The 18,342-nt window shown below is 49.4% G+C and overlaps 1 protein-coding gene across 3 annotated transcripts; it reads right to left on the minus strand.

Moving 5' to 3' along the window:
• Window positions 1-489: 489 nt before the first annotated feature.
• LOC8023132 (epsin-2) lies at window positions 490-17,813 on the minus strand. Of its 3 annotated transcripts, none has more exons than XM_029988556.4 (7): window positions 17,710-17,813; window positions 14,886-15,946; window positions 13,586-14,233; window positions 11,506-11,596; window positions 10,876-10,986; window positions 5,551-5,721; window positions 490-3,541 (listed from the first exon to the last, which is right to left on the minus strand). In XM_029988556.4, exons 2-7 carry the CDS (start codon window positions 15,156-15,158, stop codon window positions 3,267-3,269), a joined length of 1,569 nt encoding a protein of 522 aa, XP_029844416.2. In that variant the 5' UTR covers window positions 15,159-15,946; window positions 17,710-17,813; the 3' UTR covers window positions 490-3,266. The 3 variants fall into 3 exon arrangements, with proteins under 3 accessions (XP_029844416.2, XP_042150325.1, XP_042150326.1); XM_042294391.1 differs by lacking the exon at window positions 17,710-17,813 and adding an exon at window positions 16,737-16,799; XM_042294392.1 differs by lacking the exon at window positions 5,551-5,721.
• Between the last annotated feature and the right edge of the window lie 529 nt (window positions 17,814-18,342).

Genomic DNA, 18,342 nt, shown 5'->3' on the forward strand with positions numbered 1-18,342 from the left:
TCTGGATGATTTTCGTAGAACAGCAGTACTAGGTTGGATTGCGACGAGTAATTCTACTTTTGCGAAATACGAGCGATATAGGAGCCTTACCCCCCCCCCCCCCCCCCCCCCCAACCTCATGCTTCCACGTTAAGGTGTAAGCAACCACCATCGGTGAAAGTTGCGAATTGTATGGACCCGTTGTTCCAAGGGAGTTGAATGTGTTGACGCGTTGCAACTCCGAGCACGTAGAGCAGAAGCTCGCTCTGCATAACCCAGGGATCCTGGGTTCGACACCTATCCCACCCCATTTCAATCTGGGCGAGAATCATAACGTTCGGTCGTGTATCACTACTGTGCGGTTTCCCAGGCTAGCGGTTGTACTGCACAGGCTAAATTTCACATCTAGCTGAAAGTCGCTCATTGAGGCAGGCCAACTTCCAGCTGTCTAAACAGATGACGCAATTCGTTCCCAAAGTTGAAAGAAGTGACACCAACCGACCACGGAGCTCAGACTTCAAAATAACGGCTTTTTATTCTTCTCCAATATCCACTGCATGCACGCTGTGAGTCACCCAAAAGCGGATTGTTTGGTTGTATATATATCTTCTTGTCGTCTTAACCGTGGCAACGACGATTCGCCGCCTGAAGCGAGAGACCCCGGCGCCCCCTGCCTAATGTATAAAAGTTGCCACCGCCCAGACAGTAGACGACGAGCGTTGACAGACTCTGCACGGCGTCGCACGCAGAAAACATGTTGAACAAAGCGTTCGTTCATTGCACTCCTTTTTTCGGAGGGGCCAACAAACGTCTCTAGACTAACTAAAATAATTTGGTTACTAAATCGTCGCGCCTACTCCCCAAACCCGACACTTTAAAGCTTGTCTGCCTCCCGTGACGATTTTCTAGACCACACCCTCGACCGTTTCTGACAGACTCCAACCCAAGTTAAAAACTGAAGGATTCAATATTTTCAACAGTACCGGACTTTATGATTAAAAACCGGGTTAAAACCAATGCAGTTGTCGCAGACGACGTGACAACCAGATTTAAAGACAACAGTGTCTCCGAGGCCGCGTCCACTAATCCGGTTCGCTAGCGAAGTGGAAAACTGGGACTCCCCCAAAATTGCTGCAAGTACGTCGTGGTCGCACAATTTCGACTCTTCGAAATGCACGCAGACCGACGGGACAATAGCGGACGATACATTTAAACTCCGGTACGCGATGGCGGCAATGTTGCGGTGCTATGGATTGTTCCACTTTACCATCTCCTCCTCGCCACTAGAAACGGTGAGTACAAAAACGACCCGCTTTCTAAGCAACACGCTCTCTCTAACTGTTTATTCGGCAGCTCTTCACTCTCCCCCTCCTCCAAAAGTGGTGAAAGCATCCCAGACGAGAGAGACGGCACAGCTTTTAAAACCTGCAACGCAAGGAAACGCGTTTTTCCACTTCCGCCTGGACACAGTCGTCGCCAGAAAAGCTTCTCTAAGCAAAACTCAGCAGCCCAGCTGCTGAATCTCCCGCGGCCCATCGAAGCAGCTTTCTACAGAAAAATAAACCACAAATCAAGCAGCACATATATCTGGGGATAACAGCTTTCAGACGTTAAGCAACTGCCCCAAGACAAAAGTTTGTTGAAAGCCAGCAAACAGACCTTTCATTTTTACAGTACTCTTGTGGTAATCTTTACAAACTCAGAAACCCGTAAAATGACGGAAATGCAAAAGCCTCGTGTTGCTACGTTACGACTGCTTCCGCGCCGAACCGGCGGCGCCACCACAATTGCATTCGGTCATTCTGGCTCCACCTGCCCCGCTTCATCGAGCACCGTCCAGTAGACCACCGCCAAACTTGAATCGAAAGCATGTTAGGAGTTCATTTATAAATACAAAAAACTCTCGGGAGGAAGTCCTAAGCTTACAGGTAGTATTTCCTGTTGCGGTAAGCAGGAAGTATATGCCCGTTTTCATCTCGTACGTGTGCCCAGCTTAACAGATGTGTCGCACAACTTCTTGGAGAAACTGGCGAACCAGCAGGCTCGTATCAGTCCCCTAAAGCATATTTGTTTTTAATTACCCCCAGATATACTCCATATATCGAGGTCGAAATGGCCCCGAAATTGCTCTTTGCCCGTTATGGCACTTCACTTTTTAGGAAGTTAGCTTGTTGCTCTTGAGTGCCGCAGCAAGCTTCCCTAAACGTTCATCATCTCTAGTGTTACGCTTGCCCTAAATACCTCAGTCTACAAATACTTCCTTAAGTGTCACCAAGACAGTTTCCAGGTGCTCGTATAAATTTAGAAAATTACCAGTTTTAGAAGTGCCTGGATTTGTTCAATATTATCTACAACATTGCTTTCTTTGAAACTGGCATCCTTTAACAGGTCGCAAGCATTTCTCCTATATTAAATTAATTTCTTGCATGTAATTACCTAAATCAGCCCAAGAAATCCCAGAACCACCAGCTTCCCCAAAAGCACTGCAGCACACAGTGCTAAGAATTTCCCACAACCTCCCAAATGACAATCTTTCCCTACAGCACCATAATTTGAACAATTGCCTAAATAAATGCCCCTGAGCATCCCTCAGCTCTTAGTGGGACCTTCCCTACATCCAAGATTCTCATTTAAAATCTTTAATAGGGTCAGGGGCCACAAAAAAAATACCCAAAGTTTATTATATCCCTAGTGCTTTTCTTAGAATTACTGACATGCCATACAAATTCTTGCAACTCCAGCCTTACCCAAACAAGTTCTTTCAAGAACATTTGAAACTGCCCTTACCACCTCCCTAAATATTCAGGTTCCTTGTCTTTCCATATCATATCACTAAGGGTCCCAGATGTCCTTCATCTAGAGAATTACATCTCCCCAATCAGCTCTTCACAGTGCCCACACACACACAATGCTGCCTCTTCCCTAGACCTACCATTTCCCTCATCCCCCCCCCCCAAAGTCAAATCCAAGAAAGTTCCCTAAATGTCCCCAGCGTCAGTCACTCACATTCCTGCCAGCTCACTAAACCATTCCACTTCCCATTTTTCTCTTGTCAACCCCCCACAATTTCCCTACATGTCCCCAGAGTCCATCCCTCACATTCCTGTCACTTCCCCATATTTCCCTAATGAATGCCAAACTTTCCCCATATGTCTCCAAGGTTCGTCCCCGCGGCCCTCTCCGAAAATCCCTCGGGGAACGAGAGTGACCGAACGCGACCGCCGGCTCGCTTCCGGACTCTTCCTCGGCGTTGGTTGGGGTTTCGGCGGCAGGCCTTGACTCTGCTTTCACATGAAAGGGTTCTGCTGCGGTGGCACCACCGCTTGGGTCGACGGTGGAAAGGCCACGCCGGCACCGATGGGGAGTGGCGGCTGCTGCGGCGTGGGGAAGGCGCTGTTCTGCGACCGCAGCTGGTTGATGGTCGGCGGAGGCGGCTTGGACGCTTGAAAGGGGTTGCCCGCCGCGGGCACCAGGGGAGTCGTTGCGGCCGCCGCGGCGGTCGTCAGTGGCGCCGCAAAGGGATTTGGTGCCGGTGCGCCCATCGGTACTCCGAGGGGAGCCGCTTTGGGAGGGGGAAAAGAAAATTACGTCTTGGTCACGTTGCTAATGCATCACACAAATGACAGCCTCCAGACTGTCTGTTTTTTCCTCACGTCACATTGGTCGTACAAAAACTGCCTGCAGACATGTTCCGAGCATGTGTGACACAAACATGCTTTACACGTGCTTCAGGCACGTTCTGTCGTCGTGTTTGGAGCGAATGCCGTCTTTCTGTACAATGTATGAACAGCTGCGACTGTGGCTTTAGACAGTGCCCAAGACACTGCCAATGAACAAAGATGACAGAATGGCACCTGCTAGAAGGAGCACTCAAGTAACCCACCAAACCAAAAAAACATAGCTAAAAAAAAAAAAGTCGGTCTTATATTTTGTTTTACAAAGTTTTCCTTGATCTCAAGGAGTTTCTGCGGAGTGTTTGTGGCCCGTTTTCCCATTCAATTGTAGCACGTTGTAAAGCAAAACACCCCTCTCACGAGGGTTTCTTCTCCACATCAGCAGATGCGAGACAACTTCCTGGTCAGAACGAGTTTCATGGCTCCTACAGTACCCATATATTTTACTGTGATCTAAAGATCCCTATGAGACAGGCAAGTTAGCCGCTCCGAAAGCAAGGTTCTAAGATGGAGAATTCAGACTCTCTTACTTGGTCACCCTGGCAATACAGACATTATCTAATCCATAGTCATGCTCTAGACTTATGCGAAATCGCTCAGGGGTCTGACAGCAGTGAGAGCATCACCATTTTAATGTTGGCAAGCGTCATCGGTACCGAAGCATGGTGGAGGCGTCGGAGACAATTGTGCGGGCAGTGTGCAATGGCGCGGCAGCCGTGTTTTCCGCCTTCCGACCGTGGAACGTGGACGAACAGTTTAGACAACCTACCGCAACTGCCTGACAAAACTCTCAGAGGCCTGTGCACGCTGGTGACAACCTCGTTGAAGCAGCAGAGCAAGTCCTACGCCTACGCTGCGGAAGCTTACGCACTGCGGGTCGTTGCCAGTCTGCACACACCTCCGAGAGCTTCGTCGGACAGTTGCAGTAGGTTGTTTAAACTGTCCACATTCCATGGTCAGAAGGCAAAGAACACAGCTGCCGTGCCATCGCACACTGCCCGTACGGTTGTCTCCAATGCCTCCACCATGCTTCAGTACAGACGACTCTTGCCAATATTATTTGTTGCCAAATAATTTTGCATAAGGTCTATGAATGACCAATGCACCGTGCCAATCTTTCTTAACAAAAATTAAGGGGAATAACCCTAGCAAACGAAAACAACTGAAATGTTTCCCCAGCCTTTTGTTTTTCTCGCCAGAGCATCAAATGCAGTAGACGCACACATTTCAGTCCAACAAAGCACACAACACAAATCTTTAAACGATCTGGACCTGCAAGGCAGACAAAACATAAGACGGGACAAACAGAGGAGGGAACGAGGGATGTAAAGGCAGTACGGTCAGATCGCGCCGCATCGTGAAAATGTCTCCCCCACTGGTGACAAACTTTACACGACGCACGTTAGGCCGAGAAAGCTGCGGCACTGTCCCCCTCTTCTTCCCTCTCCCCATCTCGCGAATGAGGGGGAGGAACGACGTGTCAATACCTAGCGAAGTGGGAAGTGTTCGAAAGACGGGTGGGCGTTTGCCTCCCCGAAAGGCTTACGAGTAACATCCGAAATATCTTGGGGGGGGGGGGGGGGCAATCTGCTTCCATCCTGATGCCACTGTCCTTGCCCAACAATGGCGCTAATCTCGCAGAATATTTCAAAGGTGGCCCGTTGATTGTAAAGCCAGCCCATTTACTGTAACATAGGCACAAAGTTAACGGAAGCTCGCAATGACGGATAAGTGAGGTAGGCTGCTGACAGCTTCGGAGCGTTTTAAAAGTACTAAACAATTGACAAACTTGGAAGGATCCGAAGTGTCATTTCGCGGCGACAACTCAACGCTCCTACGACGTGGTCGGGCGGACATCGAGGGACCGCTTTGGAGGACACGATGGCCGCGCCCTCACCTGGGGGCCTGGTGGTGACCAGCGCGTCGAGGTTCACCAGGTTGGAGTTGGGGCCCAGGAAGCTCTCGGGGGTGCGCCGCCGGGCCAGCTCCTCCTCGTCGGGGGGGGCCGCCAGGGCCCCCCGCAGGCCCCCCAGCGCAAACGCGTCCGCCCCTCCCGAGGGGTTGGCCTCTGCGGGACGCGCCGGGGAGGTCGCGGGCCCGAGGGGGGAGACGGAGGGTGAGACGGCGGCCACCACCACACCCATAAAGGCCGGTTCGAGCATTCGCGATCCCTAGGGGCCAGTTCACGCACTCGTGACAGCTCGCGACCGGAGAGGCTCGATGACCGTGGACACACTTGCGTTTTCTCGCGACCGAGTTCCTCTAACCTCTTTCAATGAGAGAACACGCAGGCGCCATCTATGAGGTGAGTCCGAAACTGCATTCCATTAAAAAGTTTATGTGTGTGATCGAATGTACATATTATGTACGAGAAAAGGTTGTTCAGAACACTCAAAAGTTTTTGAGAAACAATGATGCGTGAAATTAGTGGGAAATATATGGAAATGCATCGTAAGCTGTCGCAAGTGTGTGAACCAACCTTTAAAATACAGTTTTAAGCCTATTGCAGCGATGGAAGTGGCATTGGACTTTTAAGAGCAGGATCCTTAGCATGCAAACGGTTCGGAGCAGAGGCCAACATCTGTCTGGACACTCCAAAATAAGAAAGTGTTTGGATCCCTAAACGAGTTTATCTCTAGTAAAGAGGGCTCCTATTTAATACTGGAGCATATTACTTATTACTTTTTGTGATAAGAATAAAAAGGGTGCAAAAAGAATGTGGAGCCTTCCCTTTATAAATTAGGCAAGTTCCATTTACGATGTGTATTCAAAAAATCGTCAAAAAATAAATGAAAACACGACATTGTTAAAAAAAAAATTAAAGCCTCATTTCTCTTCTTTTTTTTTTTTACACTCTGTAGTTTATTCAGCCCGTAAACATAATTTCCATAAAATGCCAGCAAAAACCAGCATATCTGCTAAAGCGTCTATCGATAAAAAAGCATACCCCAAGTTTGATGAACTTGCCAAACTCGACACTTCACTGTCATAAACAGCAAGGACAACCACCAACAAATATTACGAAAGCCTACACTTCAATGCATTTTAAAGGCGACACTGCCTTTTAGTGGCGTCGGATCCCGAGTTAAGTCAAAGTTTGCTGCTTTTTCCATCGACAGCTGCGTGGGAACCATTTCGAATACCGTATTTATTCAAATATAGACCCGGATTTATTTTCTCTTGCTTGGCTCAGCTTTTAATATTTAATAATAGAGACAAGAGAAAGTCGATCCGCAATAAGACTGAGCAGAATAGTCATCTCATCGGTACAAGACCCTGCTTTTGTTATACCACAGTAGCCACCATCTTGCTCATTTTGCAAAGATTTGTCGCGATTTTTAGACATAACCTACCTTACTTTTTTGTCACATAAATCAACTATTGACAAAACGAGGGTGTAATTTTTTGTTTAGTTACTAATTTATCTACGCCTAGGGAAGATTCCATAGAAGGATTGTGACTGTAGACAGGTGAAACATCTGTGCCCATTAGTGCCTGGAAATTCCGACGACGTCGCCGATCGACCGGCCAGTGTGGTTGACGAGCAATCGCTATACCTCGTTTCAGCTCAAGTAAAAGTGCAGCTGACGCTACGAGCCAGTGGGACCAATCAAACAGAATCAAAGCGCAACATCGTGGCATTTGTCCTCTTCCTGTACGTGTTCTTTCGTCGGCTATCCAACTGAGTTTAGCGAATGTACGGTGACTTGCGCTTTTAGTATGCGCATTGGCAGTTGGATGTGCTCCAGCTTTCGGCTGCGCTCTAACCGAAGATGAAACAAACTACTATACAATGAGTAGAGGTGCCGCAAAATATATATTTGTACCTCCTAATTAATATTAGGGTCGACCAATAATGAAATATTTTTATTTTGTGCCTCGTTCGGCGCAGGTGTGGCGCAATTCTGAGCAAAAATGACACTTAGCCGCAAGACATAGCAGACTTTCGTTCATGGCACAAATGGCGGAGCACTTCCACTTTCATTGTGCAGTCGTAAGCAGTCACGAGGAACTCCGGTTTCCGCGCAGGCGGTCGTAGCCCAACGCAAGTGTGCAAACCGGCCTTTAGGGCGAGGCGGTTGCCACGGAAACCGAGGTTTGCGTAATTTGCCGTGGTCGGCCACACTCGAGCTCCAATGTCCGAACCGGCCTTTACGTACGCGGGGCCGGGGATGACTCGCTGCTTCCTCGCAACAGGAACTTCCTACCAGAATGCTCGTGGTGGGAATAAAAAAAGACAACGATGCGGTTTGTGGAATTAAAGAGGTTTGCATAATTTTGATTGCGGCGTTAAGACTCCCGGCAAAATTACTGTCGATTTCTCTTCCCGACAATTCCCCTTTAAAAGGCGAGTGTTTTGCTATTGCAAACGCTCCGTCTGTTCAAGAAATCTTTGTCAATGGCACACTATTCTAGCAGCTGTGGTTTATTTTACCTGACTACAGTCAGAATCCTTGTATGGCATCTCCCCTTGGCTGATGGTGGTACGCATAGATAAATTAGTAACTAAACAAAAATTACACCCTCGTTTTGTCAATAGTTGATTTGTTTGTGACAAAAACTAACGTAGGCTATGTCTTTTTCTTTTTCTCGCTTCCTTAGCTATTGGAACCTTCATTAGTGGCAAGAATAGTGTCTAAACTGAGAACATGCTCTCAGACGCGGGGCATGCGCAAGATAAACCCCCCACACCCAAAGACCTAACTATATGTCGCAGCCAGTCTCACAAAAATTTAGAGTCCTTTTTGCTGGAATTAAAACCTAAACAAAATGCCAGGTGTGTGAGGCACACTATAAAAAAAACAAAAATGAAAAAAATTAGTAATCTTAAATTGGTTGACACCTCACAACTGTGCGTATTGGCGAGGAGCTAGCACCATTCAGAATTTCGAGCAGCCAAGACCGCAGAGGTATAAAGCAAACCTCTTTATTCTCGTCGTAATTAGCGTAACCGCTACCGAGGAGCGCTCCGACATCCCTGGCCCAGTGCACAACACAAAACAGGAAACAAGGAATGAAACAATCACAGGTACGGGACAATCCCAGGGAACACCGACGCCACAACACCCAATCCGCCAAAAACGCCAAACAAAGTACCGACACGCAACTCTTGGCACGTCGGTCGTCAGTGGCAGAATGCAACTACGACACATTCCAAAAACAATTTACGAGGTTTCTTTTCCCCGCAGAAATAGAGTACGCATCACCAAAGGCTCCACCCACATGTAGCGCTAGGAGGCCGAACCACATGCCCAAGTTTCAGAACAAAGTGTCATCTTATTCGAAAGTCATTAGTGTTTTTGGATAAATTCGAAAAAAACCAGAAAAACACTCGCCAGCACATTTTCTATCCATTTGGATTTGAAAACTGGATGTTCAGGTCAAAAGATAAAAAGCAAAAAGACGGCATTTTACAAATAAAATTTATAGGAGCTCAGGGTCAGTGGGCCTGAGGAGATGCCACTTCAGTCCCCTTTGAAATCTCAAAAAGGGGTAAAAATAAACTGAATTTCAGAGAAATAGGAATCTAACGAAAACAAACCGCAATAAACCCCAAATTTTCAGAACTTAAAAGTTCGCAGGGTCTCTTATGTTTTCCCTAAGATGACTTGAAGGAGAAAGCGCCGATGCATTAAAGACAGACGCATGATTTTCATTGTTTTACATTCTCTGTTTCGACATTATTCGCTTTGTAGAACCTTCTTAATTCCCATTGATTACTCTTACTTCTCTTTAATTCCTCTTAATTAACTTTCATTCCTCTTAATTCACTTTGATTCCTCTTAATCAGCTTTGTCATCCTTCTTAATTTCATTGCCTCTAATTCGCCCGAGTGGTGACGTAAACGTTTTATTTATTTATTTTATTTATTTATAACATACTGCAGACCAATATGGTCCAAGCAGGAGTGAATAAGCAAGAGTAAATCACACACCATACATGACAGTATAGACGCTTTGCAGCAGCTGTGCATGGACGCCGCCATAACTGACCTTCAGTTTTTGTTTCCTCTTATTTCGTTTATTTCACTTCATAATTACCATAGCAGGCCAGGTTATTGCCACATTGGACTCAACTGTGTCCTTTTCTAAAGCATCGGCCTTTGTATTGGATCGTCAACTACCGTTTCAGTTGCTCGGCATCTCAGTAAGACAAGAGAAGGTCAGCAATGGCAGCTGTAATTTGGCACGTGTGTAAAGCGTCTATACGAGTAATACCTCCGACAGGAAGTACAAAAGAACTTTTATACGGAGCATAAAAAGCCACCAGTGGCAGAAGGAAATGTAGCACTGAGGTCCTATGAAGTCATGAACTGGGAGCAAACGGCTAACTCAGCGCCTGGGGAAAAAAGAAAATCTAAAAAGATTGCTGCGAGCAAAGTAAGGAGCCAGTAAGTGTGGCTGATAATGTCTCGTCCGTCTCGTAGTAACGGGTTGTAGGTATGAGTGCCGATCAATAGAAAGCCTATCATTTGCAAGAAGATACAAAAACTTCAGCCTAGCCTTTCTTCTTCTGTCCTGTAACAAATCAACTTGGTTTATTTGCATTAGTGAGGAAGGAGAGTCGGATCGCTTAAATTTATCGTAAATAAATTTAAGCGATCCGACTCTCCCTCCTCACTAATGCCTTCCGTGTCGCCTACGTGTTTTTGATCAAGGACTTTGAAGGTCGACTGACCGATGAGGCATATAAGGCTTTCGCCTTATGACACTCTCCGAATTTCATGAGAAATAAACTCCAAAAACACAGAGTCCTAGTAATAAGTGATTTTCTGAAAATTTCAATGGGAAAACGGGAAACATTCTTGGTAACTAGCGACATTCCACTCCACGTTGGCCCCCATTTTCCAATGAAGATTTCAGAAAGTCGCTTCTTTCGATTAAAATAATGGTTCGTTCCGAAACTTCGGCACCTGGTTTGGACTACCAGCGCTGCATTAGGGCGTAGGCTGGGTGTTTGGCTATGCGTAGTTTGTTCTTGTGGTGAAAAAAAAAATACAAAAAAAACCCCAGATTTTCTGGGGGGACGTCCCATACTTTATGTCCACGATTCGAGGTTGTGTACTGTGTGTACGAACTGCAAAGGGGACAGAAACCTTTGCCGGGCATTTATGCCTTTCATCAGTCCCCCTTTCGGTTGTTCCGAAAGAAATAAACTTAGAATAAGGCAGTTTCAAAAGGCCCATCTGGACACTGAGCGCCGCAGAGGGAGGCTAGCCTACCGGAAATAGGGCTGGTGGTGGTCGACCGTTTGCTCAGGATGTCAAACTCGTCCAGGTCGCCTCCGTTGGCGGCTGTGGCACCTCCACCGGACCACGGATCTGCCGCTTGCGCTGCCACGTCCGGGAGAAAGATGAGAGAGTCAGGCTCGAAATGGGGCATCAAAACATCCTGCTCGGAACACTGAAATATCGGAGACGCTCCAACAATTTTTAAGGCCCGTTCACACACTCGCGTTTGCCTAGTACTCAGTTCTTCTGATCTCTTCCGACGAAAAAACACACTGGCGCCGTCTATGAGGCGACCCTGGAACTGCATCTCACTAGAGAGATGGTTCTGCGGTGTTTGCGAGATTAAATCTACATCACGAGAAATGGTAGTGTATGAACATTGTCAAAAGTTTTTCGAGCCGAGAGAGAAATAGAAAACATACAAAAACTGCAAGTGCTCCAATCCGATAGACAACACATTCCCTCGTTGCAAAAGGTTTAAAGGCGGACGGTAGTAAGCTGTTGCAAGTGTGTGAACCGGTCATTCCCCAACGACGAATCTCGCCTGTTGCTGGGTCCAGGGAAATGGATGGCAGTGCCATTCACGTGCGAACGGACAAAGCGTGTGGCTTGGATTCCTACCTGGCCTAGAAGTCGGAGATACCCAGGGGTCGTCGGCGGCCGTGCCCGGACGACTGCTCGAGGGAGACGCCCAGGGATCTGCTGCTGCCGCCTGCAAAACCAGAACCAGTCGGGAATCCGCTACGCGACGACGATTAAAACCTCAACCAATCGAAAAGTCACCGTCGTCGAAGCGATGCTCAGACTTCGTCCGATGCTTCGCCCGACGACGGTATTTTTCCGCAAGAAAGGAGGCGCGTCGAGACTATCGCAATTTTAATGTGGAAGTAGGCCGTGCACTATAGTAATGTTGACTAGTTCGAGACGCATGGAGCACAAAGATTGAGTTACTGTCATTAAAATGCTCTCAAACGCTCCACTAGTATGTTCGGGACTCTCGAGATCGTTCTAACATCTGGGAAATATTGGTTGCCGGTGGTTTCTAAGGAAAAACCACTACAGATGTTGCCCACTACAATTACCTCGAGCTCTACTAGATAAGGTCTACCTTAAAAAGTGCACCGAAGAATGTCAATGAATAAGCTCGGGAACCTTATTCGAGCTACATTCATTATCCCAAGCTTTTTAAAGGGCAACTCCGCTTCATTTTTGATATTTAGAAAACTATGTAGACCTCTTCAGTATCATGTAGGAAGACCCCATGTCAAATATTACGATCTAATTCCGTCTCTATATTTAATAAACTGGCCAGCAAACTTTCAAATCAGCCAAGTCGCCGAAATTTGCCAACTCTAGCGTGCGACGTGAGGCGCAATCGTCAGCGCAGTCAATGCGACGGAGTTGGAGCGGCCAACGTTGAGCCACTACGTCAGAGGCATGACTACGTCATTCTCACGTTTTGTTTGTTTTTACTTCTCGGAGCGAAATTGAAAGATGATGTGATGAGTTTATCCTCCTGGTGTTGGCTAAACGGCGTCCACGTGATCACCGTACCGCGGATGCGCTAGTTTGCGTTGCCCTCCGCGCTTATCGGTCTGTTTCTCCACTCCCCTTCTCCTCTTTCATCTTCTCCCCTCTCCCCCGAGCCATCACCGTCCAGGCCATGCGAAGCGACCTGCCCGCGTCGCGTATCCTGTCCCCCGCCCCCACGAACTAGGGTGCCATGCACGAACGCCACGAGACAACGTGGTTCGAAGTGACATGGCCATGACTCTGGCGACACGAGACCAATGTTGCCTGACGCAACCGAAGTTTCGGTTTCGGTATCAGCTGATGTTTAAAGTAAGATTACACAAATAATATTCAACCTTTCGCGAATCCGAGGTCGTAGAGCTGTTTAGTAGTGCTTTGTGGAATGGAATCGCATGTGAGCCTAAATTTTTCGGAATTGAGCGGAGTTGCCCTTTAAGGGGGAAATCCCGGGGATTTCTCCCCGGCACGCGCGCATCACGAGATGAAAACGCGAGGCTTTTGCACATCGCAAAGCCTGACGTTTTCGTCGTGGGATGCGCGTGCCGGGAGAAATCCCCGGGATTTCTCCCTCGTGTGAATACCCCTTTAAGTACTGACAGCAGACGCAGCCACTGCCACATTAAGAAACACTGGTCACGGCAAGTCCCTCGCATCTCATTACCCCTCTACAGCCAAAAGATAGTGGCAATGGCCCAGAAAAACGAATCACGAAACAAGAAGGGTGGTAACGTTTCTCGAAGGCTGACATCCAGAATCGTCTCCTGCCGGAAAGAAAACCGGTTCCCAGTTTCCCTCTTGCCTTCTCCAGTCCAGTCCAGTCCAGCCCAGCCCCAGGCCCAGGCCCAGCCCCAGCCCCAGCCCCAGCCCCCAGCCCCCAGCCCCCAGCCCCCAGCCCAGCCCAGCCCAGCCCAGCCCAGCCCAGCCCAGCCCAGCCCAGCCCAGCCCAGCCCAGCCCAGCCCAGCCCAGCCCCCACGGTCTTCGAGCCACTCCCCGCAGAAAAGAGGGGGTCTCCCTCGAGTGGAGGAATCCAGGAAGATCCTCTCTAGCGTCGGCCTTTACGTTGTCGGCGACTACAGAGAAACTCGTTTCAAAGAATACGCGACAGAGCTCTCACTTTACCTCCCCGCAAAACCACCCCCCCAAAACCAAACAAGGAAACAGCCCCACCTGACTTCCGTCGTAGAGCGGCATGCCCCAGGGATCCGTCGGCGCCGCCGTGGCCCCGCCCGCTTCCGCGGCCCCCAGGCTCAGCCCGAGCAGGTCGTCCAATCCCGAGCGCTGCTGCTGGTGGTGCGACGAGGAGGCCCCGCCCCCGTTCTGGAGGGGCGTGGCTGCCCCGCCCACTGCACTCTGCTGAGACTCGCTCAGCGCCATCTGGAGCCTCAAGTCGTCGTTCTTGCGTACACGCTCCTCCTGCTCGGCCTCCTCCTTGCTCATGGCGAGGGCCAGCTGCAGCTGAAGCTCCTCCTCCCCGGCCGTCTGGGGCCGCGCGCACTCCAGCTCCGACGAAAGCCCGCTGGCCCCGTCCCCCTCGCCCCTCGGCGACGCCGCGTCCGACCCGTACGAGTCCCGCCGGCCGCTGCCATACTTGGCCAGTGTCTCCGAGCCGATGCGGGCGGTGGCCTGGGCGAAGCGTTCCTTGGCCTTGAGGGCGCGGCCCCGTTCGGCGCGCAGCCGCTCGTCGTCTTTTAGGAGCGCCACGAGCTGCTTGGACTTCTCCCGCACATTCACCCCCTGGTCCTTGTTGTCTTCCGTGTGCTGGAAGTCCTTGAGCGTCTGGATGGCGAAGATGTTCTCCTTGCACTGCTGGCCCACCTGCGGCGAGGAACGGCGCTCAGCCAATTGGATTCGCAATTGGCCAAAGCCAACGGAGCTTGCACCGGTGATTAAACGACGCCGGTCGGACTCGTGCTAATGCTCAGCCGACGCCGGCCCGACTCACGCCAGAAATAAGCCGACACCGGTCAGACTTGTGCTGGCAATCGGCCGACACCAGCCGGGCTCACGTTGGCGAGTGGCCTCCAACCTTTCTTTACTGCACCGGCAATACGAACGAGACGAGAATAATGTGAAAACCCAATGCTTAGAGCAAGTAGCCGATTCGCAGGTCAAACGCAACATCACTGTTACTGTCTCGTCAAGCGAGCCTAAGGAAGCTCTCACTGAAGCTGCCAGGCAGTGTCTAAAAAAGCGAGTGTGACTGTACAATGAAACTTATCTCATTGCTAGATGCCCTGCCCTCCCCTCCCCACCAGCTCTTCTAGACCTCTCCAAATATGTCTTTGAGAAAATTAAAACATTTCCTCTGAAAAGGCACCAGAGACCTGCTGAAAATACTGGCTACTTGTTCAAAAGTAGATTTAGGAGCCCCGCATGAGCCATGCTTCCACTTGAGGGAAATGACAAAATGAAGCACCAGCAATTGGGCACAACTAAAACAGCACAGGGGCAGCACTGTACAACATACCTTTTCCGAGCCGGTCTTGATGAGGTACTCGAGCAGGACGAGGGCCTTGTAGACGTGCCTCCAGTTCTTCCCGTGGTCGTTCAGACGCTTCCAGATCATCTGCATGATCTCCGTGAACGCCACCACGTTGTACGACAGGTCCGCGATCTCCCCCATCAGCGTTGAGGGCGGGCCCCAGGGGTCGTTGGAGGTCGCCTCACGGACCTTCACCTGGGCATCCGAATAGTTCCGCACCACATTCTTCACGTTGCGACGGATCCCGTGCACGTTCATCTTCCGGGCACCAGCAGAAACCACTGAGGCAGTAGCAGACGATGATCCCCGTTGGAGGAGCTAGCAGACGACGCAGGCAGGCAAAGCAGACGACGGCAAGGTCGGCAGATGCGGCAGACGGCAAGTCCAGCAGGCGGTGAATTCGGCAGACGAGTTTTGCAGATGACCGTCTCTCGAGCGGTGTCAAGCGACGGACGAGGTTGTTGCGGACGAACGGCAAGCGCAAAAAGCGAGATAGCGGTCGACCATTGGTGCACAAAGGCTACTACTAGCTTAGCAAACGGGTTTCCGGTATGTGAAGACGGACGGCATGCGCAAGAGTCACACGGTTCTCTTCCTTCTTGATTGCGAGACGACGATTTCTCAGATTTTGCGTTTTGCTTCACCGCAGTTACCGGACACGACGAGAGCACAGCCAAAACTTGGTGGTAAAGAAGCAGGGGACAATATTCCTACTGCCCAGGCCTTTGGCTAACTTAGCGAGCCGTCGGGCCCGACACAAAAGTCAGACCACCGTAGCGAGCGAGCGGAATTTAGCCTTTTCATCGGCAAATGCAGAAAAGAATCCCGTCGTTTAAAGTTCCCTAGATATTGCACGGGCAAACCCGGGCCCACACGGCTGGGTCCTTCTGTGCGTCGATTTAGTCTAAACGTCGACGAGGCGGATAGGATTTCAGGATATACGGGAGGTCGCCGTCAACTGTCCGGCGGAAGGAACATGTCACGCAACAGCACAGCAAGGAGGGAGGCGCAGTGTCAGTGAAATGCACAGTCTGGCAGGAAGCAACCTGCAAAAATGAAACAAAGAACACATTTTGGCATAGCCCCAATAGGTGGCACTCCTTAAGCGATCATTGAAAAGCCCCTTGATCAAACTCACGCTATGCATTTCTTTTCAATACCGACAACCATTTTTGTGCAAACACTTAAAACACATGCCCCCAAACAAGGGCTCGGCCTTCATTTGCTTCCAAGGGCCGCATGAGGCCGTGCATTGGTGCATTTGACGCTACTTGCAAGACAAACACAAACAGATCCAGGTGCTTTAGACCATTTCACCAGGTTGCAAAGAGGCACCACCGTCACACAAGTTGTAGCTTTAGGTTGTGAAGAATGGCAAATGAACGCTCATGCATCGTAGAGATTGGTTGATTCTTTATCAGAAGTATATCATTAAAAGGCTTAACCTTATGTTGTTTTTTTTAGCTCTGGCCAGATGGCACAAGCCGCCACCTGACTAAAAAGGTTCAGCTCCCTTCATCCATTTGTTATCATCATCATGTGTGTACAGGCATGAACACACTGTTGTGGAGTGCATAAGTAGAACAGGAACGCTAACTACCAGAGCTTGGTGCCTGAACCATCTACAGCACTGCCGCAGTCTGTCTAGTGTGCTGCCTCAATGCTAGAATGCACTTAAAGGTAATGAGCTGCTTAACCTGAAAACCTTCACCATAAATTGAAAAACTGCACAGCTGACACACCAAGAAGTTAGCAAAACCTGTAGCAATTACCAGCCTCTGACAACACACATAATACAGCACTCAGCAATGTATAAGCTACGGCTAGAATGCCAACCTAGAACCGCGCCAAACCCGGCACTGTGCTATCTCTTCATTGCTGCAGCGAAGCCAGGGGCACAAACCGCGCCGAGACAAACCAGAGACGAAACAATGCCGCCGACGATAAACTCTACAACCTCGGTAAAGGCGGTTACCCCCCGCAATGTCGTCACTTCCGCTATCACGGTACCGTTATCTCCGTTATCTGACGATGCTAGCTGATAAACGTCCAAGCGGTCAGCCGAAACACCACATCCGCTCATCATTCCAGCAAAAACATCCTTCCTTTTTATTGGGGGAATATCGTAACTTTGCGGAGACGTTAATGTATGGTGAAGGCTTTCTTTTATTATTTTTCACAGTATATGTAATACAGTGCACCTCAGCACGAACATCTGTCATGCAGTTGGTAGGAGTCCAACTCAACTACTTGTCTTGCGAGACGAATAGTGTTGAAGGGAGGGGGGTCGGGTCGCGTTTCCTTTTCCTACACCTACGCCAAGCCGAAAGAACGCGGTCCAAATTTATAAACCAACAACAAGCGAAAAGGGGCACCAGTAATTACTTAGAACCGTTCTACAAAATAAGCATTTCTTTTTTAAAACCTTTCAGCGACAAATTTTTTTTTTTTTTTTTCCGTGTTACGGCGAAATTTTGTACGGCGTTCAGAGAGCAATACACTGTTTCCCGGAATAAAAGCGCGAGCGAAGTTGTATATTATCATTTCCCGCAAAGAGTGTGCATTCGGCGTAGGAACGTTGTTCGAGGGTCAGTCAGAAAATTAAAGGGCCAGGGAGCGAAATCCTGATGTTAGGCCTAACCACTGCCACAAACGTCATCCCGTCGGCTGCCTCGGACGGCGCCCTGACAATTAGCCAGCGATGAAAGAACGGCTCGAGAACGTCATTTTTGTTGCGGACTGACTGTGAGTGACCGAATCGTTCGGCGGAATCAAGCAGGTCGAGGCGAAACCAGGAACGAAAACTTACATTGGTCCTGTTGACCCATCCAGCGGAAGTCAGTAGCCTTTACGCGTTTACGCTTTCGCAAACCGGAAGTTTAGCCGCTGATGCTTGGGAGAGCACACGTGTGCAAGTACTTTTGAATTGGGCGATATAGCGCGCTACCTGGGGACCCGTGGCACTAGACGGGTGGACGACAGTGGAGCAACCCAGCGCAACCTTACCCTTACCTTACCAGCGCAACCTTACCAGTAGGTGTGACGACGAAGGCGCTGGAGTGGAGAAAAGTGAAAGAAAGGGGGGGGGGGGGGGGGGAAGGGGGGAGAACGCCGAAAGAGAGAGAGGAAACGACCGCCATTTTGACGCAACAAGCTTTCGGCGCAGAGCGCTGTTGAGGCTATGCGTCGTCTGCTACAGGCCAACTTTTTTCGCCTGAGAAAATTTCTCTGGTCAAATGTCAAGAAGACTTCATTCGTTGGTTTTTTAACCCACCGAGGAATAACACTATAATTTTCTTGCCAGAGCCAGCGAAATAAAAGGAAAGCGAAATTTGTATGTCGATCCCATGCATTCCACCGGGCGAATGATTGAAAATGGTGGCCCTCCCCACCCAGTCCCTGCCCAGCTGGGAGCAGCCGGGAGCTCATGAGCATCCACTTG

Source organism: Ixodes scapularis, unplaced genomic scaffold, assembly GCF_016920785.2.
Source record: "Ixodes scapularis isolate PalLabHiFi unplaced genomic scaffold, ASM1692078v2 PGA_scaffold6__148_contigs__length_123643588, whole genome shotgun sequence".
Lineage (NCBI taxonomy): Eukaryota > Metazoa > Arthropoda > Arachnida > Ixodida > Ixodidae > Ixodes > Ixodes scapularis.

Excerpts from the sequence above, each read along its gene's own strand:
- LOC8023132 (XM_029988556.4), bottom strand. The coding sequence starts at position 15,158 with ATGAACGTGCACGGGATCCGTCGCAACGTGAAGAATGTGGTGCGGAAC. Across the intron at positions 14,234-14,885 it reads TCAAGACCGGCTCGGAAAAG|GTGGGCCAGCAGTGCAAGGA; the intron begins GTATGTTGTACA and ends TCCTCGCCGCAG. Across the intron at positions 3,542-5,550 it reads GGTCACCACCAGGCCCCCAG|CGGCTCCCCTCGGAGTACCG; the intron begins GTGAGGGCGCGG and ends CCCCTCCCAAAG.